The sequence below is a fragment of the Dermacentor albipictus genome, chromosome 1, assembly GCF_038994185.2.
Source record: "Dermacentor albipictus isolate Rhodes 1998 colony chromosome 1, USDA_Dalb.pri_finalv2, whole genome shotgun sequence".
In the NCBI taxonomy this organism is placed as follows: Eukaryota; Metazoa; Arthropoda; class Arachnida; order Ixodida; family Ixodidae; genus Dermacentor; species Dermacentor albipictus.
The window spans coordinates 277,304,224-277,330,571 of NC_091821.1; the positions used below are offsets into that span (position 1 = coordinate 277,304,224).

A 26,348-nucleotide genomic window follows, 5' to 3' on the forward strand; every position below is an offset into this window, starting at 1 on the left:
CAGCCCTTTACCATGGTCATTACATGCAATTAAGACCTGTCGTACAGAATCTTCAAAAGAAATGTCATTACGAGCTTTTAAAAAGATAAAATACTTGTCGACAATCATAAAAACCTTTAAACCGGGCCTCCAATAAAATCTCGATCCAAAAGGCGATCAACATGGGCTAACAAGATGTCGCACAAAATAGGTGCAACACAGCACCCTATACAGATGCTATTGCGCTGCAGAAAAGGCTGCCTGTCAAAAAGGATAAAAGTGACACATGGATAAAATTCTAAAAGCTTTAAAAAATCATCAAGAGGCACTCCTGCTGTGGACTGAAAAGAGAGTTCGCCTGAATTTTCTACAGTCTCCTTCACAGCAACTAAGAGTTCAGGTTGAGGGTCGGAATAAAATACATCCTCAACATCCACAGAGAAAGCATAACCGACACGGCGGTTATTTTGGATAAAGTTTGTAACTTCTTGGGATTTTTTGGTCAGGAAGGGATCGTTCACTTTTATCGACATAAGCTTACATAGTAGAAAGCGGCTGACACATTGCTGCCAGGTTCCGTTCTCACTAATAATGGTCCTAAAAGGGATGCCAGGTTTGTGAGTTTTAGCTGTAAAAAAAGCATTCAACGAGTTACCTCTGCAATTGGAGATATCATTGCCTAATTTTGTCAGGTTCAACTCTTTGCAGAAGTTCATCAACCTGGTTTTTATACGTACATCGCTTTTCTTCACTCGCACAAAGTTCTTCTCTACTGCTTGCAAGGCTTTTTCCTTGTACATGCCCGCGTGCATGACGACGAAGCCTCTGTCTTTGTCCACTTGCAAAAAAGGGAGCTTGTGTTCCTTGAAATATGCGATAATCCCGTCTAACACACGTCTCGAGGTACGACTGGCCGTGTTGGGAACAAACTTTGCGATGCTGTCTACTCCCTCAAGAAGGCACCTTTCACGGTCTTCTCCTTTGACCTTCTGGGCGATGTTTCTATTGGTCGCGAGCAGGTCATGCACTGGAACAAATAAATCAACAGCGTATCTTGGCCCTTTTTGAAAAACTTGCTGAACCTTCTCAAGAGAAGGCTCAGCAAGTTTTGCAAGGCCTGGCTTGTACCCATGAACTTCCGCAAAATGGCGAGATACGTTCTTTAGACCTCAGGCTGAGGATAACTAAGGGACACACCTGTTGGGCGTATTTCCCACGTGCAAAGAAAGAACTTTTGCCCTATGAATCGTTTGATTCAAAGACCGTGAAAAGAACAATTGCATCGCTCTGCATGGAATCGGCGCTTCAAAAGTCGTGCCCGCACGAAATGCTTTTTAGCTTTGACTATCAGGTTCGCAGGCTATTGGCCGCAGGCTTCCCTTGCTCGGTCCTCGTAGCTGTCGCTGAAACTCTCCTCAAGAAATTGAGTCCCCGACGAGTGAAGGCTGCACCTGAACGCGTGAAGACCAAACCTGAAGTAATGCCTTACATTCATAACGTTTCACACAACCTCAAAAAGGTGGCCAGCAGGCTCAACGTGCCGTTTGTTTTTTCTGCGCCGAACAAGTTGGCGAGGCTGTGCCCCCGCATCTGCGGTGAAGGTCAGCGCGGTTGCAAAAAGCAGCATGAAGATGTCTTCGTCAGGTGTGCCCTAGGAGTGGTATAAATTTATTCCCCCTGCCCTGCGGCAAGTGCTATATCGGGCAGACGGGGCGTTGCCTTAATGACTGCTTAAGGGAACACTCTAAAAACTTCACAAAACAAGATAAACTTGCGAATTTAGTTTCGCATGTGATGGTTTGCGAGTGCGTGCCACGGTTCAAAGAAGCAAAGGTTCTGGGCAGAAGTGCAAGCGCTAAAGCTAGAGTTTTGCTGGAAGCTTTCCGCATACAAAAAAAGGCGGGTCTGTGCATCAGCGATGTTTCAATAAGTTTGTACTCGGCTGAGCGCACACTTCTGGGGAAATTTGAAAAACCGTAACGTATGGCTTTTCTTCAATTGGTCATGTGTTCACCTCTTGCTGCTTGGGTGTTTTATCATTTCATTTCCCGTGCATGTTTTCGATATTGCGATAAAGAAGGCTGGTGCAGTTCGGTTGTGCGCATGTGTTGTGATTCTCTTAAATATAGAACTTTTTCGAAAAATAAACCAGTTGTCAGTAGCGTTTCCTCGTCGTCGTGTCGTCTTCTCAGCCTGTGTCCGTTCTTTTCAGCGCTACCCTCAGTTTTAAAGAATGGGCCACTGGGTGCGTGCCTGAATACGAAACTTGCATGTAGCTGCTGTCTGACCTAATAGTCAACTTGGGCCACTGGGCATATGTTGTCTTGCCAAGCAGGCAACATGGGACACTGGGTGCGTGCTTGAATAGACAACTTGCTGGTAGCGGCTGTCTGACCTAGCAGTCAACTTGGGCCACTGGGTATGTGTTGTCTTGCCAATTAGAAAACATGGGCCACTGGGTGCGTGCCTGAATAGACAACTGGCCACGGCGGCCGCATTTCGATGTGGGCGAAATGCGAAAACACCCGTGTGCTTAGATTTAGGTGCACGTTAAAGAACCCCAGGTGGTCAAAATTTCCGGAGTCCCTCACTACGGCGTGCCTCATAATCAGAAAGTGGTTTTGGCACGTAAAACCCCATATATTATTATTATTATTGAATAGACAACTTGCTGGTAGCGGCTGTCTGACCTAGCAGTCAACTTGGGCCACTGGGTATGTGTTGTCTTGCCAATTAGAAAACATGGGACACTGGGTGCGTGCCTGGATAGACAACTTGCTGGTAGTTGCTGTCTGACCTAGTAGTCGACTTGGGCCACTGGGCATGTGTTGTCTTGCCAATTAGAAAACATGGGCCACTGGGTGCGTGCTTGAATAGACAACTTGCTGGTAGCTGCTGTCTGACCTAGCAGTCAACTTGGGCCACTAGGCATATGTTATCTTGCCAAGCAGGCAACATGGGCCACTGGGTGCGTGCTTGAATAGACAACTTGCTGGTAGCTGCTGTCTGACCTAGCAGTCAACTTGGGCCACTGGGTGCATGCTTGAATAGAAAACTTGCTGGTAGCTGCTGTCTGACCTAGCAGTCAACTTGGGCCACTGGGTATGTGTTGTCTTGCAAAGCAGACAACATGGGCCACTGGGTGCGTGCCGGAATATACAACTTGATGGTAGCTGCTGCCTGACCTAGTAGCCAACTTGGGCCATTAGATATGTGCTGTCTTGCCAACAGATAATATGGGACACTGGGTGCGTGCCTGAATAGACAACTTGCTGGTAGCTGGTTTCCGACTTAGTAGTCAACGTGGGCCACTGGGTATGTGTTGTATTGTCAAACAGACAACATGGGCCACTGGGTGCGTGCCTGAATAGGCAACTTGCTGGTAGTTTCTGTCTGACCTAGTAGTCATCTTGGGCCATTGGGTATGTGCTGTATTGCCAAGCAGACAAGATGGGTCACTGTGTGCGTGCCTGAATAGACAACTTGCTGGTAGCTGCTGTCTGACCTAGTAGTCATCTTGAGCCACTGGGTATGTGTTGTCTTGCCAAGCTGACAACATGGGCCATTTGGTACGTGCCTGAATAGACAACTTGCTGGTAGTTGTTGTCTGACCAATTAGACAACTTGGGTCACTGGGCATGTGCTGTCTGTTGTCTTGCCAAGCAGAAAACATGGGCAACTTCATGCGCGCCTGAATAGACAACTTGTTGCTGGCTGCTGTCTGGGCTTGTAGACAACATGGGTACTGCGTATGGGATTCTGCTACCTGCTCATTCTTGGTCAGTCCTCCATAATGGATGTGCCAATGGGACACAAGAGGTATGTAGCCTTCGATATATTAAAGCGATAGCACCTTATTCGCAACAGACAATTCCACGTCAAACGCGGCCACTCGATGGATAGCCATTACAACGAAGTTGCAGCCAGGACACCAGGGACAGTGGGGGTTGCTACGCAGTTTCAACTGTGATGCTGTGATTATCTTATACGCTACTTCGCAGCATCATTTGGCATAGTTTAGTTGAGGGTGAAGTTGCCACTTCGTGTGTCTGCTGATATGTTCATAAGGTTTCGTGACTCATGGATGTCATGGGAATATGCAGTACGGTCACACGAGGACACTATTGCTGATATTTACAATCACCGTGTATAGTTACGCCACAATTTTAAACGTGAGACCTCGTTTAAAATCGGTCAGAAGAGGTCGTTTGATAAATGTGCATGTAACGAAAATTCAATACTATTGCTTATATTTTTGCTACTGTACTACCCACGCACGTAATTTTGGTATGGTTGTGTAAAGGCAAAAAATCCATTAATCGATCATGCATTTGTAGCCTGCACAATTGGCGCTGTTATCGCGCCACGCTTGAGGCAATCGGAGCTGAATTTAGCCTCAAACTCGGCGTTAAGAGAGGCATAGCTGGCTAATACGTTCGGCGATTCAACTGGGAGGGGCCACATTTGATAGAACTTAGCCATAGAAGTTATAGTCTATCAAACACAAACATGTACTGATCAGGTCTTAAAGGCCTATAAGTGTGCAATTTACTGCATAAATTTCCCGCTTGTTCAGCTATGGCGCCCCGCGTTCGACACATAGGCTCGAGAAATGACGTGAAAGGACCCGTGCAGCAAGGCAGAGGGATGCCAATTCACGCTCGTCACCTCTGACCAGGGCAGGCCCACGACGAATAGGGAGCGAGCCAGAGTGCAAAATTAGACCCTAAGACACCCAATATATATATATATATATATATATATATATATATATATATATATATATATATATATATATATATATATATATATATATATATATATATATATAGTAATGCGATATCGGTAGATTCCCGAGAGACGAGCCGCCGTGAGAACGACGACGAAGTGGGTCTGTGCCCTTGGCACGAGTGAATGTCGGCCTGGCGCTCTGGCGCCAGTCTAGTGTAAATAGTCTGTAAATAGCCTCTTTTGTCTGTGTCTTTCTACATGTAACATTCTGGTGGAGGTCAGCGATCCCCGTCCCGCCACAGAACTCCGGAGTGGTCGGTACGTCGAGCTTGTCACCATGCCTCCCAGTGACGAGCCCGCCTCTGCAATGGCTTCGGCTGGTCCGACTGCTCCCGTCGTCACGGTGACCAAACATCGCGACCCTGGTGTGTTCTCTGGCCTGGAGGGACAGGACGTTGACGAATGGCTGAAGCTATATCAACATGCCAGCGCTAATAACAGGTGGGACCCAACCATTATGCTCGCCAATGTCATCTTTTATCTTGGCGGCACCCCACGCGTGGGGTACCAGACGCATGACGACGAGATCAGCAGTTGGGACTCTTTCAAAGAAAAGCTACGGGAACTGTTCGGCGACCCCATTGGCCGCAAGGTTGCCGCGAGAAAGGCTCTTGCGTCTCGCGTTCAGACATCGACAGAGCCGTACGTATCCTACATCTTCGACGTCTTGGCTTTATGCCGCAAAGCTGATGATGCTATGTCTGAATCAGATGAAGTGTCACATGTCCTAAAAGGCATCGCCGACGACGCTTTCAATTTGCTTGTTTTCGGCAAGGTCTCGACAATCGACGCCATCATTAAAGAATGCCGTCGCCTTGAACAAGCCAAGAGCCGTCGTATCCCACACCACATCACGCGGCTACCCAACACCGCTGCTACGTCGGCATGTGAGGGTCGATCGCGTCAGGCCACCACCTGTGACGACGTTACCCGTATTGTTCGCCGCCAGCTCGAGGCCGCCTGTTTACCAGCTTTCTTCACGACGCCTCCCGATCCGCCAGCAACCACGATTGTCATGATTCAGGCCATAGTCCGACAAGAATTTGAGAACATGGGTCTGAACTCCGTGTGTTCAACATCTCAACCCAGCGTTCCCCAGTTCTCTACCGGTCCCCCTCGTCCCCGACAGTTCTTTTCCGCCACATCTCGCCGCAACCCGTCCGATTGGCGTACCCCTGATGACAGACCAATCTGCTTTCACTGCTGTCGCATCGGCCACGTCGCCCGTCACTGCCGCAACCGATGGCCTCCGCCTCCTCGGACATACGCCGCCACTTACTCCCGCACCTTTGGACCTTCTGTTCCCTATGCCACCCGCCGTGAACCCACTGCCGCTGATGCTCCTGCTCTGAACCTTCGCTACAGCCGCTCGCCCTCACCTCGACGCCATCAGTATCGCTCGCCCCAGCCCCGCCGCTTCTCTTCGCCGCCTATCGCCTCCCGGGCCCAGCCGGAAAACTAGGCACTTCAGCTTCTGGAGGTGAAGCTGCGTTGTCGACACTGACCTCGAATCCTCTGCTCACGTTAAACACGAACCAAAACCTTCTTGACGTTGACGTTGATGGATATCCTGTCCCGGCACTCATCGATACAGGGGCACATATTTTTATTATGAGTGCTGCCTTCCGACGACGACTGAACAAGCTCCTCACCCCAGCGTCGGCACGCGTCGTCCGCGTTGCGGATGGCGGTACTGTGCCTATCATCGGCATGTGTACGGCACGTGTTAGCATCGCCGGCCGCCACACTCCTGTCCTCTTCACCGTGATTGCTCATTGCCCCCAAGACCTCATTCTCGGCCTCGATTTTCTCTCCGCGCATTCTGCTCTTATTGGCTGCTCTTCCAGTACCCTTCGCCTTGAGTTACCGATTCTCGCAGAACCTTCTGACACACCCCAGTGCCGCCTACGCCCCACTGGCTTTATTTGCCTGCCGCCAAAGTCAATAGCCTATATTGAACTCTTGTCTTCCCCACCAGTCCCTGATGGCGAGTACCTCGTCACTCCTCTGCGCGGCATTCCACTACAGTATGACGTTACCATGCCTCACAGTATACTTGCTATTACTGCGAACCGCACTTTCATGCCTATCTTTAACTTTGGATTGGCGAAGCAAATTCTGCCACAAGGTATTTGCCTTGCCAACGTTGACTGTCTCGGCCACCATCACGTGTCAACTTTATCAACCGATCCTTCTTGCGAGCTTAGCAGGCCTCTCGTGCCAGCCTCGGCCGCCGATCCCAAGATACAGAAAATGGTTGCGACGGACCTGTCTTCTGTGCAGGCTGAAGACCTTTATCAAGTATTATCGGCCTACAGAGATATTTTCGACTTCGACGATAGGCCAGACGCTCGCGGTCAAGCATCGGATTCTTACTGGCGATGCTACTCCTATTCACCGACGACCGTACCGAGTTTCTGCGTCGGAACGCCAAGTCATTCAAAGTGAAGTGAACAAAATGCTAGACAAAAACATCATTGAACCTTCTTCGAGTCCCTCGGCGTCACCTGTAGTGTTGGTTAAGAAGAAGGATGGCACGTGGCGCTTCTGTGTAGACTACCGTCATCTGAACAACATTACTAAGAAGGACGTCTACCCGCTCCCACGTATAGACGACGCCCTTGACTGCCTCCATGGTTCCAGCTATTTCTCTTCTATTGATCTTCGCTCTGGATACTGGCAGATTGCTGTTGACGATATGGACAGAGAAAAAACCGCTTTCATCACACCTGATGGCGTATACCAATTTAAAGTAATGCCGTTTGGATTATGCAACGCCCCTGCCACCTTTGAGCGTATGATGGACTCCTTGCTCCGAGGTTTCAAATGGTTCACATGTCTCTGCTACCTCGACGACGTCATCGTCTCCTCACCCACGTCCGACACTCACCTTGAGCGTCTCACAGCTATACTTGACGTATTTCGAAAGGCGAAGCTGCAACTTAACTCGTCCAAATGTCGTTTCGGCCGCCGCCAAATTACTGTTCTGGGCCACCTCGTTGACGCTTCCGGAGTACAGCCTGATCCCGACAAAACTCGCGCTCTCCGAGACTTTCCGGTTCCGAAGACAGCCGCCGACGTTCGAAGTTTTGTAGGGCTATGCTCGTACTTTCGTCGTTTTATTCAAGATTTTGCGGCAATTGCAAGACCCCTCACTAATCTTTTGAAGAAAGGCGTACAATTCTCGTGGGGTACTGCAGAAGCTGCCGCCTTCTCTCGTCTCGTAACTCTTCTCTCCTCACCACCCATTCTCGCCCACTTCGACTCTGATGCCCCTACAGAATTGCGTACAGATGCCAGCGGTCATGGCGTAGGTGTCGTCTTAGCCCAGCGTCAGCGTGCCCAGGATCGCGTTATTGCTTATGCGAGCCGCCTCCTCACACCACCGGAGCGCAACTATTCCATTACGGAACGAGAATGCCTTGCTGTAGTCTGGGCGGTAGCGAAGTTCCGTCCTTACCTTTACGGTCGCCCTTTTTCCGTAGTCACTGACCATCATGCTCTCTGCTGGCTCTCATCGCTAAGAGATCCTACAGGCCGGCTTGGTCGATGGGCTTTGAGGCCAGAAGAATTTTCATATTCCGTAGTGTACAAGTCTGGCCGCCTGCACCAAGACGCTGACAGCTTGTCGCGTTACCCTGTTGACGACCCTGACTCCTTCATATTACCAGTGCTGCTTGCGTATTCTCTGTGTCGCAGCTGCTTCATTTCGCCGACGAGCAACGTCGTGACGCCTACATCAGAGCACTCATCGACCGTTTTGAACACTCTCCGGCCGACGCCACACTACGCCTCTTCGTCCTCCGCGACGGTACTCTGTACCGTCGTAACCTTCATCCGGACGGCTCTGAGTTCCTACTTGTCATGCCTAAACACCTCCGCTCAACCATTTTAGAAGAGCTCCATGACGCACCAACGGCAGGACACCTCGGCGTATCTCGAACCTATGACCGTGTACGTCGCCGTTTTTCTTGCCGGGCCTTGTCCGTTCCGTACGAGGTTAGGTCGTCGCTTGTGAACTTTGCCAATGACGCAAGAAGCCTTCGCAGCTCCCCGATGGTTACCTGCAGCCGCTCGACATCCCTGCCGAGCCCTTCCATCGTGTCGGCTTAGACCTTCTCGGCCCATTTCCGGAATCTACATCAGGAAACAAGTGGGTTGCAGTCGCGGCGAAGTGCGCGACCCGCTATGCCGTAACCCGCGTTCTTCCGACCAGTTGCGCAACTGATGTTGCGGACTTCCTCCTGCATGATATCGTTTTGATTCATGGTACTCCGCATCAATTGCTGACGGACCATGGCCGTACGTTCTTAGCCAAAGTCATTGACGACATCATGCGTGCCTGCTCAATACAGCATAAGTTTACCACCTCCTACCACCCTCAAACGAACGGCCTCACTGAGCGTTTGAACCGCACCATTACAGACATGCTATCCAAATACGTTTCAGACGACCACCGTGACTGGGACCAGGCTCTACCTTACATCACCTTTGCGTATGACTCTTCCCGTCTCGACACTGCTGGCTTTTTCCTTTTTACCTCTTGTATAGCCGTGAACCGACGCTACCACTGGACACTGTGCTTCCGTCCACCACAGCATCAACTAGCGCTAATGCCCGTGATGCTATCACCCATGCTGACCATGCTCGCCAACTTGCGCGCGCTCGTCTACAAGTCTCTCAAGACAAACAAAAGCAGCGCTACGACCTCCGTCACCGTGATGTCAATTTTGTCCCCGGTACCCTCGTGTTGCTTTGGTCACCATCGCGTAAAGTTGGCCTTTGTGAAAAACTGCTTTCCTGCTACACGGGCCCATATCGCGTGCTTCGCCAAGTGACAGATGTCACCTACTAAATCGTCCTCACCACGCCCACTACGTCCTCTGCTGTGACCACGAGTGACATTGTCCTCGTCGCCCGACTCAAGCCCTACAACTCTCCACGTGCCTTGGATATTTAAAAGCACCGTGACGGCGCTTTTGCCGCCGGGGGGTGGTATTACGATATTATCGGTAGATACCCGAGAGACGAGCCGCCGTGAGAACGACGACGAAGTGGATCTGTGCCCTTGGCGCGAGTGAATGTCGGCCTGGGGTGCGATCGGAGATGGTTGTTCAGCGCGTTCGTTCGGTTACCGGCGCGCGCGATTGGCCTACTCCGCGCCGACGTCGCCAGCCGCGGGGCGCCGCCCCGTTTTTGGTGACGTCAAAATGACGACACGCTCCTGTCAATCATCCGCCCACCGAGCATTTCGTGCGAACGCGACGGGAGTTGAGAAGTTTGGAGCGATCATACGGCTTCGCATGGCGCGTCTGGTGGATTGGATTGGATCCAACAGGCGGCCTTTTCGGCTGCGGAATGGCACGTTTGAATCAGATCCATAGTTTAATTCTAGAAAAGTTAGGTTGTTGCGCTGGCGTTTCTAGAGGAAGGAGGAGAGTGGGTGACGGTGCGAAACGCGTTTGAAGAAATGACAGAAAGTGAATTCCGGCGTCGTTTTTCTTTCTCGAAACAAATAATTCGTTGGTTGTACAGAGAAATCTACAACATCATCGGTGCCAGCGAGCCACTGGGATATGCTGGGATGTTGTCGCTGCCTTTTGAAAAGTGCGCCACTCTTCCCGTCGTTTTTTTTTCTTTTTACTTCTCGCTGTGCGCTACACCACCTAGGGACGACGCAAAGAACCTAATAGTTATAAATTGCAGTAGTCACACGTACTACCATTTGAAAACGTGTTTGGGCTTGAGAAGAAAAAATACATTTTTTTAGATAAAGATTTCATTCAATTGGAAGACGAGAAACATTTGGCTTTGTAGTATACTGTTTGCAAGCAGACGACAAACGACGGAGGTAAACTTCCGGGGAGGTGACCGCTTCCTGATTGGCTGCTCTCTCCGCCCCGCTGTGACAAATTTTGCATACTGCAGCTTTGTGACGTTGCAGCAACTGAACAGAACGCGTATCGAACAAAATATCTCCGATCGCGCCCCTGGTGCTCTGGCTCCAGTCTAGTGTAAATAGTCTGTAAATAGCCTCTTTTGTCTGTTTCTTTCTACATGTAACAATATATATATATATATATATATATATATATATATATATATATATATATATATATATATATATATATATATATATATATATATATATATATATATATATTGTTACGTGTAGCTGGAGCCCAATGATATATACAATGTATTTACAGGGAAGCTAACGGAAGGCCAAAATAGCGACGCTATATCAAGCGGGCCACGTCGTCTTCTTTCTCCTCAGTGCAGCCACACTGTGGTGGCTGTTCCGTAGCATCACCCCTGGCAGTAGAAGCACCGTCCTGGGGCTTAATCTACACATCCGCGGTGAAAGGTGTGTGGTATGGCTTTAGTCTCGCCACGTGAACGATGTCACTTGCAGCCGACGATGACGCTGAGAGGTTGGCGGGGATGACTTCATACGTGACATCGGTCACTTGTCGCACGACACGGTATGGGTGAGTGTAGCGCGACAGCAGCTTTTCGGAAAGACCCACACGTCGAATGGGTGACCAGAGAAGCACCAGAGAACCCGAAGAAAAGTGCACGTTGCAATGGTGTCAATCATAGAGGCGTCTCTGATGCTCCTGTGAGGCCTTGAGACGGGTGTGGGCGAGCTGGCGTGCGTGGTCGGCGTGCGCGATCGCGTCGCGGGCGTATTCAGTGGCTGAACGTGTGGCCGAGGGCAACAAAGTGTTTAAGGACAACGCGAGTTCTCGGCCATATAGGAGATCGAATGGTGAATAGCCGGTGGTGTCGTGACGCGATAAATTATACGCAAACGTCACATATGGTAAGTGAAGATCCCAGTCGTGGTGGTCGGTCGCAACGTACTTCGAAAGCATGTCGGTGATGGTCCGGTTGAGGCGCTCCGTGAGGCCATTGGTTTGTGGCTGGTAGGACGTGCTGAACTTGTGATTTGTCAAGCAGGAGCGGAGGATGTCCTCGACGATTGCCGATAGAAAGCTACGGCCACGGTCAGTGAGTAATTGGCGCGGAGCACCGTGCACTAAAATGATGTCATAGAGCAGAAAGTCCGCAACGTCAGTAGCACAACTTGTCGGGAGGGCTCTGGTAATTGCGTACCGCGTAGCATAATCGGTAGCGACGGCGACCCATTTATTTCCGGAGCGCGAGAGAGGAAACGGTCCAAGAAGGTCTAGACCAACACGGGAAAGGGGTTCCGGTGGGATGTCGATCGGTTGGAGACATCCAGCTGGAGGTGTGGAGGGCTTCTTCCGGCGCTTACAGGGCTCACAAGCGGCAACGTAGCGCCGCACGGAGCGGGCAAGACCCGGCCAATAGAATCGACCGCGTACATGGTCGTATGTGCGCGAGACACCCAAGTGCCCAGCCAAGGGAGCGTCGTGAAGTTGTTGGAGGACAGTCGAACGCAGGCGTGATGGAATTACGAGCAGAAGGTCAAGGCCGTGTGGATTGACATTGCAGAGGTATAATGTCCCCTCCTCAAGGAGAAACATCCGGAGAGAGGCGTCGCCAGGCGTTGACTCTAGATGGTCGATGAGGGCTCGTAATGAAGGATCGCAGCGTTGCTCGTTGCCGAATTCAAGCAAATGGGACACAGAGAAAACGCAAGCGATGGCGTCCGCATCAGCCGGTTCGTCGACGGGGTAGCGGGACAAACAATCGGCATCCTGGTGCAAGCGTCCCGTCTTATATACCACGGAGAAGGTATATTCTTGCAGGCGTAACGCCCAGCGAGCGAGTCGTCCCGTGGGGTCCTTGAGCGAGGATAGCCAGCAGAGCACGTGGTGATCAGTGATGACACAGAAGGGGCGTCCGTACAAGTATGAACGAAACTTCGCAACAGCCCACACAAGAGCGAGGCACTCGCGCTCTGTGATTGAATAATTGCACTCGGCAGGTGATAGAAGTCGGCTGGCATAGGCTATAACGCGATCATGTCCACGCTTGCGTTGTGCTAACACTGCTCTTATGCCGTGACCACTGGCATCAGTTCGAATTTCCGCTGAGGCAGACGGGTCAAAGTGGGCCAGAATTGGAGGCGTGGTAAGGAGAGTAGTGAGCTGCGAAAAAGATGCGGCATGGTCAGGTCCCCAAGAAAATAGGGCGTCTTTCTTCAAGAGGTCGGTAAGTGGACCTGCGACGGTCGTAAAATCCTTCACAAAGCGTCGGAAATAAGAGCACAGCACTACGAAACTACGAACGTCCTTGGTAGACTTCGGAACAGGAAAGTTCGCAAAGGCGCGAATTTTGTCCGGATCAGGTCGCACGCCTCTGGCGTCCACGAGGTGTCCAAGAACGGTGATTTGGCGGCAAACGAAGTGAAATTTTGACGAGTTCAACTGGAAATCGGTGCGGAGGAACACGTCAAGAATCGCTGAAAGACGGTCTAGATGCGTGCCAAATGTGGGCGAATAAATGATGACGTCGTCCAGATAGCACAAACAGGTGGACCACTTGAACCCCTGAAGCAACGGGTCCATCATTCGTTCGAAGGTGGCGGGCGCGTTAAAGAGACCGAAAGGCATCACCTTGAACTGATAAAGGCCGTCAGGGGTAATAAATGCAGTCTTCTCTCGGTCCATGTCGTCGACGGATATCTGCCAGTAGCTGGATCGTAAGTCGATAGAAGAAAGATAGGTGGCACCGTACAGGCAGTCTAGAGCGTCATCAATACGTGGCAAAGGGTACGCGTCCCTTTTTGTGATTTTGTTCAGGTGGCGATAATCTACACAAAAACGCCACGTGCCATCCTTCTTTTTGACAAGTATACGGGAGAAGCCCAGGGACTACAGGAAGGCTCGATAATGTCCTTTGCAAGCATCTTTTTGACTTCCTGTTGGACAACAGCTCGTTCGGACACAGAAACACGATATGTACGTCGGTGAATAGGGTTCGCATCGCCCTATGCGATGTGTCATGCGATGGGTCACGACGGACGTTTGACCTAAGGGTCGATTGTCAAAGTAAAAAATGTCGCGATAGCCTTCAAGAACGTGGCAAAGAGCTGGCACGTTCTTGAAGAACGTGCCACGTTCTTCTTCAAGAACGCGGTAAAGGCAAGAAGAGGCAAGTCAAGGCGAAGTAAGCCGGCCGAACAGTCAATGAGGGCAGAATGATTGGCCAGGAAATCCAGACCGAGAATGAGTTTGTGAGGGCAATGCTCGATGACGGTGAAGAGAACGACGGTGTGTCTATCAGCAATGGTGAGTCGGGCAGAGCACATGCCAACAATAGCGACAGTTCCTCCGTCGGCGACTTGTACAACTGGGTTCGGGGCGGGCGTCCGAACTTTCTTGAGCCGACGGCGAAGAGCAGCACTCATAATGGACACATGCGCCCCGGTGTCGATCAACGCGCACACAGGAACATTGTGGACGAGAACGTCCAAAAGATTATTGTTCGTGGGTAAGGTGAAGCGAGGATTTCGTGCCAATGTCGTCAATGCAGCTTCACCTCCAGAAGCTGCACTGTCTAGTCCATGTCGGGGGTGCGGCGAGTAGGTCGGAGGAGGAGCACGGCGTGAAGGGGACGAACGAGATTGACGACGGGAGGGAGAAGACGAGCGGGAGTAGCCGGGTCGTCTCAAAGGTGTCGCAGGGTCAGATGATGGAGCGGGCATAGAAGGGGCGAAGGAAAAGGACGCGCTAGAGGGGCGAGGGTGGTAATCCGGAGAATAGCGCATCGGAGAAGTCCAGCGGCTGCGGCCGTGCCGAGCGAAATGTCCTGTGCGTTGGCAGTTAAAACAGATAGGCTTGTCGTCCACGGTTCGCCATTCGGAGGGGTTGCGCTGTCCATAAGAGGAGTAAGAAGAGCGCGGTGGGAACGTGCGTAGAAAGAGAGGTTCCGAGGCTATGAAACGAATGGATTGCAGGCCGACGTTGGACAGGTCTTGACGGACGACGGCTTAGATCAAGGAGATTGTCACCGAAGAATGATCAGGTGACGGGAATGAAGGGGCCGCCGATTGTGCCGCTTCGACCTCACGACAAATGATGCGGGTCAAGTTGTCACATCGCGACGGCTGGGGGAAGAGGTCGTCACAGGATGACGTAGTAGCTGTGTTGAGAAGTCGCGTGATGTGCTGGGATAACCGGCGGTTTTTAGCATGCTCAAGACGGCGGCACTCCTTGAGGATCGTATCGATGCTGGTGACGTTCGTAAACACCAGTAAATTGAAGGCGACGTCAGCAATGCCTTTGAGGATGTGATTAACCTTATCGTCCTCAGACATGGTAGGGTCAGCCTTGGCACAAAGGGCCAAGACGTCGAGAATGTACGACACGTAGGACTCGGTCGACGTCTGTACACGTGTGGCAAGGGCTTTCTTGGCATTGACTTGGCGACCGAAGGGATTGCCAAAAAGGTCGAGGAGCTTCTTTTTGAAGAGATCCCAGCTCGAGATCTCCTCTTCGTGAGTCTGGAACCATGCAAGTGGAGCTCCGTCGAGGTAGAAAAGAACGTTCGCAAGCGTGATAGTCGGATCCCACCTGTGACTGGTGCTGACATGTTCGTATAAGCGGAGCCAGTCGTCAACATCAGGACTACCGACTCCGTTGAAAACACCAGGATCGCGAGGGGGGAAACGGCAACGCAGGTCGGGGCTGCAGGCGGAGACGGCTGCGTCGATGAAGTGCCGCCAGCAGGGGCCGAAGTTGCGCTGTCGCCGTTGCGACCACTGCGAAGCTCCATGACGAGTACAGGGAACGTCCACCTCCACCAAATTGATGTTACGTGTAGCTGGAGCCCAATTTGTAGGGAAGCTAACGAAAGGCCAAAATGGCGACGCTATATCAAACGGGGTCACGTCGTCTTCTTTCTCCTCAGTGCAGCCACACTGTGGCGGCTGTTTCGTAGCAATAATATGTATATATATATATATATATATATATAGCTGTAACATAACTTAGGCATGTAAGCTTTCTAATGCGTGAAGAAATGTAGCTTGTGTATCATCGTTACGTCATTTCTACCCTCATACACCATCTGCAGCACGCACAAGGTGCTTCACGTACCCCGCTGCGGCTACGTGCTTTAGAAAGCCTGTTAGATCTTTTTTTTCCCTATTCCCCATGGTGGCGATAAATCAAGTACGTTCCAATGAAAGGTGTTCAGAATTTATTCGGTTAGAAGAGACAACTGTTTCATCTGTAAATGTAAGAAGTCACCGAACAAAACTCACTTCACACCTAAACAGCATTTTATTGCGAATGATTATGGTTTAGCCGGAGAACTAGGGCTCCTTGAGGGACACAGATTCCTCTAGTACATTATGTCTACTGCGGACGAGATGAAAGGACGTTCGATTGTGCATAGTTAACGACTTTAAGTATTCGGAAATTCTTTGAAAAATATTTGGATTCTCTATAGGGACTTTCAACTTGAGGTCTGTATCGTGCAGACTACGCATGCGTCGCACGTATCGGTCTGAACTAACTGACAGCACGAAGATTACGGCAACAGGTGCCTGTGAATCATCATCATCATCATCATCAGCCTGGTTACGCTCACTGCAGGGCAAAGGCCTCTCCCATACTTCTCCATCAACCCCGGTCATGTACTAATTGTGGCCATGCCGTCCCTGCAAACTTCTTAATCTCATCCGCCCACCTAACTTTCTGCCGCCCCCTGCTACGCTTCCCTTCCCTTGGAATCCAATGCGTAACCCTTAGTGACCATCGGTTATCTTCCCTCCTCATTACATGTCCTGCCCATGCCCATTTCTTTTTTTTTTATTTCAACTAAGATGTCATTAACTCGCGTTTGTTCCCTCACCCAATCTGCTCTTTTCTTATCCCTTAACGTTACACTTATTATTCTTTTTTCCATAGCTCGTTGCGTCGTCCTCAATTTGAGTAGAACCCTTTTCGTAAGCCTCCAGGTTTCTGCCCCGTAGGTGAGTACTGGTAAGACACAGCTATTATACACTTTTCTCTTGAGGGATAATGGCAACCTGCTGTTCATGATCTGAGAATGCCGGCCAAACGCAAACGCCCATTCTTATCCTTCTGATTATTTCCGTCTCATGATCCGGATCCGACGTCACTACCTGCCCTAAGCAGATGTATTCCCTTACCACTTCCAGTGCCTCGCTACCTATTGCAAATTGCTGTTCTCTTCCGACACTGTTAAACATTACTTTAGTTTTCTGCAGATTAATTTTTAGCCCCACTCTTCTGCTTTGCCTCTCCAGGTCAGTGAGCATGCATTGCAATTGGCCTCCTGAGTTACTAAGGAAGTCAATAACATCAGCGAATCGCAAGTTACTAAGGTATTCTCCATTAACTTTTATCCCCAATTCTTCCCAATCCAGGTCTCTGAATACCTCCTGTAAACAGGCTGTGAATAGCATTGTAGAGATCGTATCTCCCTGCCTGACGCCTTTCTTTATTGGGATTTTGTTGCTTTTTTCATGGAGGACTACGGTGGCTGTGGAGCCGCTATAGTTATCTTTCAGTATTTTTACATACGGCTCGTCTACACCCTGATTCCGCAATGCCTCCATGACTGCTGATGTTTCGACAGAATGAAACGCTTTCTCGTAATCAATGAAAGCTATATATAAGGGTTGGTTATATTCCGCACATTTCTCTATCACCTGATTGATAGTGTGAATATAGTCTATGGTTGAGCAGCCTTTACGGAATCCTGCCTGGTCCTTTGCTTGACAGAAGTCTAAGGTGTTCCTGATTCTATTTGCGATTACCTTAGTAAATAGTTTGTGGGCTACGGACAGTAAGCTGATCGGTCTATAATTTTTCAAGTCTTTGGCGTCCCCTTTCTTATGGATTAGGATTATGTTAGCGTTCTTCCAAGATTCCGGTACGCTCGAGGTCATGAGGCATTGCGTATACAGGGTGGCCAGTTTCTCTAGAACAATCTGCCCACCATCTTTCAACAAATCTGCTGTTACCTGATCCTCCCCAGCTGCCTTCCCCCTTAGCATATCTCCCAAGGCTTTCTTTACTTCTTCCGGCGTGACATGTGTGATTTCGAATTCCTCTAAAATATTTTCTCTTCCATTATCGTCGTGGGTGCCACTGGTGCTGTGTAAATCTCTATAGAACTTCTCAGCCACTTGAACTATCTCATCCATATTAGTAATGATATTACCGGCTTTGTCTCTTAACGCATACATCTGATTCCTGCCAATTCCTGGTTTCTTCGTCACTGTTTTTAGGCTTCCTCCGTTCCTGAGAGCATGTTCAATTCTATCCATATCATACTTCCTTATGTCAGCTGTCTTACGCTTGTTGATTAACTTCGAACGTTCTGCCAGTTCTATTCTAGCTGTAGGGTTAGAGGCTTTCATACATTGGCGTTTCTTGATCAGCTCTTTCATCTCCTGCGATAGTTTACTAGTATCCTGCCTAACGGAGTTACCACCGACTTCCATTGCACACTTCTTAATGATGCCCACAAGATTGCTGTTCATTGCTTCAACACTAAGGTCCCCTTCCTGAGTTAAAGCGGAGTACTTGTTCTGTAGCTTGATCTGGAATCCCTATATTTTCCCTCTTGCCGCTAACTCATTGATCGGCTTCTTATGTACCAGTTTCTTCCGTTCCCTCCTCAGGTCTAGGCTAGTTCGAGTTCTTACCATCCTGTGGTCACTGCAGCGCACCTTGCCGAGCACGTCCACATCTTGTATGATGCCAGGGTTAGCGCAGAGTATGAGGTTTATTTCATTTCTAGTCTCGCCGTTCGGGCTCCTCCACGTCCACTTTCGGCTGTCCTGCTTGCGGAAGAAGGTATTCATTATCCGCATCTTATTCTGTTCCGCAAAGTGTACTAATAACTCTCCCCTGCTATTCCTAGTCCCTATGCCATATTCCCCCACTGCCTTGTCTCCAGCCTGCTTCTTGCCTACCTTGGCATTGAAGTCGCCCATTAGTATGGTGTATTTGGTTTTCACTCTACCTATCGCCGATTCCACGTCTTCATAGAAGCTTTCGACTTCATGGTCATCATGACTGGATGTAAGGGGGTCGACCATTACAACCTTCATTTTGTACCTCTTGTTAAGTTTCACAAGACCTGCCACCCTCTCGTTAGTGCTATAGAATTCGTGCATGTTACCAGCTATATTCTTATTAATCAGGAATCCGACTCCTAGTTCACTTCTCTCCGCTAAGCCCGGTAGCACAGGACGTGCCCGCTTTTTAGCACTGTATATGCTTATTTTGGCCTCCTAACTTCGCTGAGCCCTATTATATCCCATTTACTGCCCTCTAATTCCTCCAATAGCACTGCTAGACTCGCCTCACTAGATAACCTTCTAACGTTAAACGTTGTCAGGTTCATATTCCTATGGCGGCCTGTCCGGAGCCAGTGATTCTTAGCACCCTCTGCGGCGTCGCAGGTCTGACCGCCGCCGTGGTCAGTTGCTTCGCAGCTGCTGGGGACTGAGGGCCAGGGTTTGATTGTTGTGTTATAGGAGGTTGTGACCAAGTACTGCACCAGGGTAGCCAATCCTGCTCTGGTGAGGGAGTGCGTTAACGGTTCTGGTCACCGGGATCAGGCCACACTCCAGGCCTGTTTATGCAATTTTATCAACACGCGGATTTTTTTTTAATCCGGTGGAAAAATTGCCGGCACCGGGATTCGAACCACGGACCTCTTGCACGCGAGGCGGGTGTTCTACCTCTACGCCACGGCTGCACTATCGCCTGTGAATGCCGACGACTATATATACCCTGAGTGTTTCCTGAATAAACGTTCTTTTCATTCTTAGATTCCGTCCATACGATACAAGGTCTAAATCGAATCGATTTGTTAATATAATGTTTGGAGTATTCGCACATCCTTACGCAATGTTAACTTTTCACCGAGTGACCACAAAAGAACGGGACCGAATTCGAAAAAAATCTGCTACGCTAGAATTGCCCGTAAGAGTTAGTAGCAGCCAACCCTGAGGCTGGACATATCATTAGCGAAGGCAGTCGGCTAATGGCAAATATCACTTACGAACGAAAAGCTTTGTGAATTCAGCCCTTGGTCTTTTTATTGAATTTATGTAGAGTAAAAAAGAAAGATCACAGTATGCGGCAATATATAAACACAAACCACGTTTTCGAAAGATACAAATTTAGCACTCGATAAAGCCTTTTGCATCAGGACTTGATAAAAGGCTCACGGTGCTCCGTAAGCTTTTCTCGGCGCACAAAAGAGAGGCGGTGCACTGCTTAAGATAAGAGAGCGCGGTGTACCCGCAACCTTGATGAATGCTGCAAGGTGTGTCGCACGATTCAAACGTGCTGCTTATTATTCATCATCATAATAAAGAGACTTGAAAGCTTCACCGCCTTTCTGTGTCGAAACATACGAAGGCTTCAGCAATTGGGACGGACCATTTGAAGGCGAGGCGAAGAAATTAGTGTTTTTGTTTTTCATTATAGTGTGGAAAATTTTACTACCGTATGTGTTTTCCAGTCAAAACTATTATGGAGCATAATCACGACGGTACAGATGGGTCCCATTAAAAGATCCCATTAAAACAGAGTACGGTCTTTTTTCGTGTCATGTGACAAGTTCTATGACAACGTGCAGGCCATGGCTGCACATGGCTTGGTTACCGGCGACAGGAGTCATACCCGGACCAAGAGGGCCGCACCGAACGACACACTCAAGGTATGCTGCTTTTGCCATAATCATAGTGCGTTGCATGTGGCATTCGTCGTAACAAGCCGATTTCACCACCGGCTTCCTTGCGCCACTACAGCCTCAAACGATGCCGGCAGTAGTCCAGCACACTGTGTAGGGAAAGTATGGTTCGAGACACTTCTTTTTTTGTTACGTTACGTATTTGCCGTGACGTTAAGTCGAAGGAGCTGGGAGCCGAGCGAAATGCGATAGCCCGGCTTGCATTGGGGAGGGGAACAAAAAACGTTGCCTCAAAGCGGTGCGAATACCGTGATGTCCCCGATAGGGGCCTCCGCCGAAGCTCGTCAGGATCAAATAAAGTTCATTGTCTGTCTGTCTGTCAAAGTGGTGCGAAGGGCAAGAATGTGATGCTTCAAGGAAGGAGAGTCGCCCAATGAAGCTTTCTTCAGAGCAACATGTGTTGCAAGTTCGCCGTACTATGTAGGAACTAATAAGCGCGCTTAAAAGCATGTTATTCGCACGTGACACAGCGAGGTTGCTTCTCGTCGAGTAAGACCTGGTAAAAGTGGCGATTCGCATGTTCATTGCGTGCAAGTGCCCGTTAGTGAAATCCAGTGAATTCTGCACCATGGCAAGAACACAAATGCCCATTGCCGTAAGGGACTAGAAATACAGTCAGCTTCTCCACGGGGAGCTGAGTCTGAACTTCCGGCGTCGAACGTATCGCAGTGACCCGTTATTCTCTTAACAACTGTGTGGTTTCCCTCTGCCCCTGTGACAGGGTGTTCGGTGTCAGAATGCTGGGCTGGTTCTTGCATGCGTACGATGCAGCTGAACTCCTTTGTAACGATATGCACGGGACTGCGAATATACCTTTAGGACTGCGGTATATTTACTCAAGTTACCGCACCTTACGGAGCGAAGGTACAGAACACATATAAAATAAAGCACGAGAAACAGAGACAGACAAAAGAGGCAGCTTGCTTTTCAAAAGCGTTTGTTACAAATGAAGTAATTCTTTGCAGAGTCAACAAGTATCGTTTGCATATTGCCCAGTTGCTTAATTGAATAAGTTTTCGGAACGAGGTCAGCATGAAAAAGCTGCAAAAGGCAGCAGACTCGTCCTGATTGGCAGCTGCGAACACATGGCACAAGCGGAATTAATTTCAGCGCTTTCTCCATTTGTTGTGTCCCTTGCTAGAGCGGAACTTACCTAAGCACGCGCCGCCGCGCGGTGTCTCCCAGCACTCGGGCGGAAAGGCGGTGCGGTGCTCCGAGAATCTGTCGATGGCGCCTGTAGACATCCTTGCTGCAGGCGAGTTCGATCGCATCTGTCGTGCACCACCGAGTTTAGTCAGGTGAATTAATTGGTTAATACTCTGGCTATAATTGCCTAGACATATCTAGTTTACACATAACGCAGTCGTCTCTCGCGCCAAATTTATACGTTGTTTTGTTAGTCTGAATAATAATAAAAAAAGACACAATTCACATTAATTTGGCGAAAAAGGTTTAGCACGGAGAGGCCTAAGTTTCCCCCTTTGATTGCATTTCGCTCCCCGCCGATGCGTTAGTACGTCGTTACGGATTTCTATCTAGTTTTGCACGTTTTCGCCGCTTTTGTTTAGACAAAGTTATCAAGCCTCTCTAAGCTTTTCTGTGCAATATAATTCTTGTCCCGAGAAGACGCTGTGTACATTTTGTAAAGGAGGTCGTCTTCTTGCGGCCCGGACAATTCCCGCTCCGTTCTCAACAAGCTTCCCGCTCAGCCGCAGTTGCAAGACCCGGCCGGTGGGCCTCGGGAGGAGCCAGGCCTGCCCAGCGCCTGGGTGGCCGCCATCGCCGTCAACGTGACTCTAGTCGCACTGTTCCTTGTCTTCGTCCTCTACTGCTACATCCGCAGCCGCAAGCGTGAGAAACCTCCTTCTATGTGCACAGAGCGCCTTTTCACAACCACACTGGTTCGTTCTTTAACGCGCTTGGTGCTGCGGCGCGTGACTGCGTGGTCCACATCGAATACAAATGCAACTCAACGTTTGTCTGAGCCCAGATTTTGCTTTGAACCGTAATGATCAATGATTATAAAATGCAAGTCGCCTTGCGTATGTCTCACTTGAATAGACACCACCTTACAGGTTTCATATTTTAAGCCAGGGATTTTTAACATTTGTTTCTTACGTCGCAATATAGTGGCTCCAAGTTCGAGTATAGAGGCTGTAAGTAAACAATTTCTCGTAAGCAGTAAATTCATATATCCAGCTTGTCTGTGTAAGGTGCTCCAACGGATGCAGTATAAAGAACCGCGATTTCTGTTTTGGCGCAGAGCTACGGTTTTGTAAAATCCATGCTTTCATTTCTAAAAACATCACTTTCTGGGAATTTATCTAAACATTACGCACCCGAAATCAAAATTATGTTTCCTACAGTCGCAACTTTCTCAAATGAAACAAATTTCCTTCATGTAGGTCCAGGTGTTATAAAAGCATTTCTGCGCTTTACATATAGGCGACAAAGGAGTTGTTCCACACCTAAAGCTTCTTCTTATATCTCGGCAGTTAGCATAACATTCATGGTGCCTTATCTGCGCCTTTTAACGATACCTATGAGCCAATTATGTAAAGCACATTGAAATTTGTCGTATCAGTAATATCTATACATAAACTGGGCTACGCAGATGCTACTTGCACAAGGCGGCTTATGCGCTTTGGAGGATGCAATTTTTGCGGTAGTGCTCCCAAGTATAAAAGTATCACTCACATTTATTAAAGAATAAAACTCAAAGATTTGTTAACTAACTTTTCCAATATTAGGCTTATGATTTGTATTTCTATTAAGTACTTCTGGACAATCCTATGCGAAGACGAATTCCATTTTGTTCGATTCTTCTATCGCGCACTTGATATATAGAGGTGGGAATCAAGTTACCAAGACCTCTTGTGACGTAGCTGATTTCGTATAGCACGCAAGTCTGGAAGCAGAGTGGAGCTGATAACAGCCGTGCTCCTGCTAGTTTCCTTTTTAGAGAGCAGCTGTGCGTTGAGCGTCGGCGAACGAGTACAGCGAAGGAGAAAAGAGCGTACGCGGAGCGCCGTGCGGATGAAAGACGGCGAGAGCGAACAGAGGAGAAAAGCGGAGGAAGTGGGCGAGGAGAGTATGACGAAAGGGGGAGGAGGAAAGTGGAGTGTCGCATGAGACATGCTTCACGGCGGCGACCAGACGTGCGGCGAGCGCGTCCACCGATACCCATGTATGGAAACAAAGCGCTGCCGTAGGCTTCGGACTCCCTGCGCATGTGCTACCGCCCTGTGCTGTCGTCTCCCTCCATCCTGTGTCTGTAGTGGTTTTATTCACAATGTCTCACCAACTGGCCTACAACTTTACCTTGCCAAATTATCTCCCGCCGCTAGAGAATGCTCTCCGTGTGAGCGACGCCTTCCCGTGTTCTCGCTTTCTTTCTGAACAATGAGCGACCGGCGGAAATGGTTCGTCTGCTGCTAAACGAGCTGCCAGAGCAGAGGCTCAACGCCGCCGCCAAGAGGACTCCGTTGTTCAGAATCAAATTCTTTGCCACAATGTATAGCGAATGCAAAACACCTAAACAGACACGCTCAGAATTCACATTAGTGAGTGTCATAATCGTCCGTGAATTTTTTTCCAACTCGGCGTGAATACGCATCATTGCGGAGATCGCTTCCATATCCTATTATTTTTGTCCTTATCTCGCACGAAACCACATCCGCGCTATCTCCAGGATCAGCCATTTGGCGAGACGGACGATGAATAGAATCGGAGGAAAAGAATCCTCACCAGAACCACCTTTCTGGGGCGCCAACTGAATTGTGGTATTAGACTACGACGAACCAATCGGCAATAGTAAGCGCAGGAACACCGAATAAACGAATTTGCGAAAATCCACGAAGTGAAGGAAGTTTAATCAAGTTGAAAATAGGTATTGTTGGATCTGGAGGACATCCAACAGTATGTACCCGGTCTTTGCCAGTCACCTAAATAGCGAAGAAATTTGAGCAGAACAAAAAAAATTCGGCAGAGTCTATCTCATGATGACTGTTGACGGTAGTCAACATAGCAACGCAGCGTATTGCCACCGTCGAAACGAGTTGTATATGAGGCGTGTACTGCTGCGGGATTCCTCTTTCGCGCTTCCCTAAAAACATGGATGGATATATATATATACACACATATATATATATATATATATATATATATATATATATATATATATATATATATATATATATATATATATATATATATATATATATATATATATATATATATATATATATATGTATCTATATATATTAAAACAAAATAATTCCCAGAACCACCTTTTCTGCCGTCAAACCTCCAATCGCCTCCTACAGCTGTCAAGGATGATGATAATGATTTCTTGGCATCCCCTTTGAAACGGGACGGAGACATATATATAGTCACCTAGCCTGCTTGAGTTACTCAGCTATGCTATACATGGATGGATGTTAGGAGCGTCCCCTTTCGAAAGGCGGTGGGTTGCACCGCCTTTGCTCTTGCTGCTATACTGCCTAATGCCCTACCTAGGTTAAAAAAAAAACAAAAAAAAACCAGGATGAATTCTCACAGCCAAATTTCCTGACCCTCTATTGTGAACTTTGCTTTTGCACGTATCCGTTTTGTGTCGTTTCCCTACTTTTCTTCCACCAATCGTCCAATCGCTTCTTACAAATCTCTATTGCTGACATGTTTACTTTTCCCCTGTTTTCGCTGAACTCAAGGGCTTCAAGGAGGCCAGTGGTGCCTAAACCGACCGCTGGGCAGATGTCTTCCCATTCTCATAAAATATGCTCCATCGTTTCCCTAGCTTTACCGCAGCAACTACATGCTTCTTCTTCCTTCCTATATCTCGCTTTATAGGTGCGTGTTCTACGGCACCTTGATCTCGCTTCGAAAAGTAATGAGCTTCCCTTTCAGTTATCATAAATTGCTTCTTTTCTGATTTCGTTTTTTCCTCCTAAGTAGTTACTCATGGCAGGTCCTTTCCCATCGCCGCTGCCCATGAGATTATTTCAGCCTCTCTGACTTTCCGCTTGACCTTCCTTGTTGCTGTATTGCTCACCCTACAGGCCACATACTTGCTGGTAAGCTTCCTAGTTCTTTTTCTCCACTGTGAATCAATGTTTTTCCTGTACAGACACCTCAACATTTTCCCAGCCCATTTACTTTCTTCCAAATTACTCAGTCGTTCTTCATAATCAAATTTACTGTGAGCTTCCCTCCCTTCAAAACTACTCCAGCCCATATCACCCTGTACAGCGTCATTTGTAGACTTCCCGTGAGCGCCCAATGCAAGGCATCCCACTAACCTTTGGTTCCCGTAGAGTCCTGCTTGTACCCCTGATTTCAAGCAAGAAATCACATTTCCAAAAGTAAGTCCTGGAACCATTACACGTTTCCACATACCTCGGAGGACCACGTACCTATTGTATCCCCATAGCGCTCTGTGCTTCATTATGGCTGCATTTCTCTTCCCCTTTAGTGTTATGGTTTTTTCCTGTGTTTCGATATATCTATTGCCTTCGTTTATCCATGTACCAAGGTATTTATATTCTGTTACCCAAGGTATTTCCTGGCCCTGTATCTCCACCGTCTGTTCACTGTTTTCAGTGAGTACCATAACACCTGATTTTCTAACACTAAATTTCAAACCTAAATTGTTGCCTTCCTGTCCACAAATATTAGCCAGACGTTGCAAATCACTTTGTTTGTTAGCGAGCAACACAATGTCGTCCGCATAAAATAAAACAGGAACCTGCTGCTCCACTACTGTAACCGCCTGTTTTGTATGAGAGATTAAACCCGATATTACTTCCTTCCAGCGCCCTCTCCATTCTCACCATGTACATTATAAACAGCAGTGGGGATAAATGGCACCCCTGCCTCAGGCCCTTGTGGATATTAAC

The 26,348-nt window shown here is 48.7% G+C and overlaps 1 protein-coding gene across 2 annotated transcripts in view; it reads left to right on the forward strand.

Moving 5' to 3' along the window:
• Nucleotides 1-26,348, forward strand: part of LOC139054396 (uncharacterized) — a 157,084-nt gene that overhangs the window by 17,178 nt on the left and 113,558 nt on the right. For both annotated transcript variants that reach the window (XM_070531331.1, XM_070531330.1), the window contains exons 2-3: nucleotides 20,338-20,418; nucleotides 22,161-22,302. In XM_070531331.1, the coding sequence (XP_070387432.1) occupies nucleotides 20,341-20,418; nucleotides 22,161-22,302 (220 nt within the window). In that variant the 5' untranslated portion in view covers nucleotides 20,338-20,340. The remainder of the gene's footprint in view (nucleotides 1-20,337; nucleotides 20,419-22,160; nucleotides 22,303-26,348) is intronic.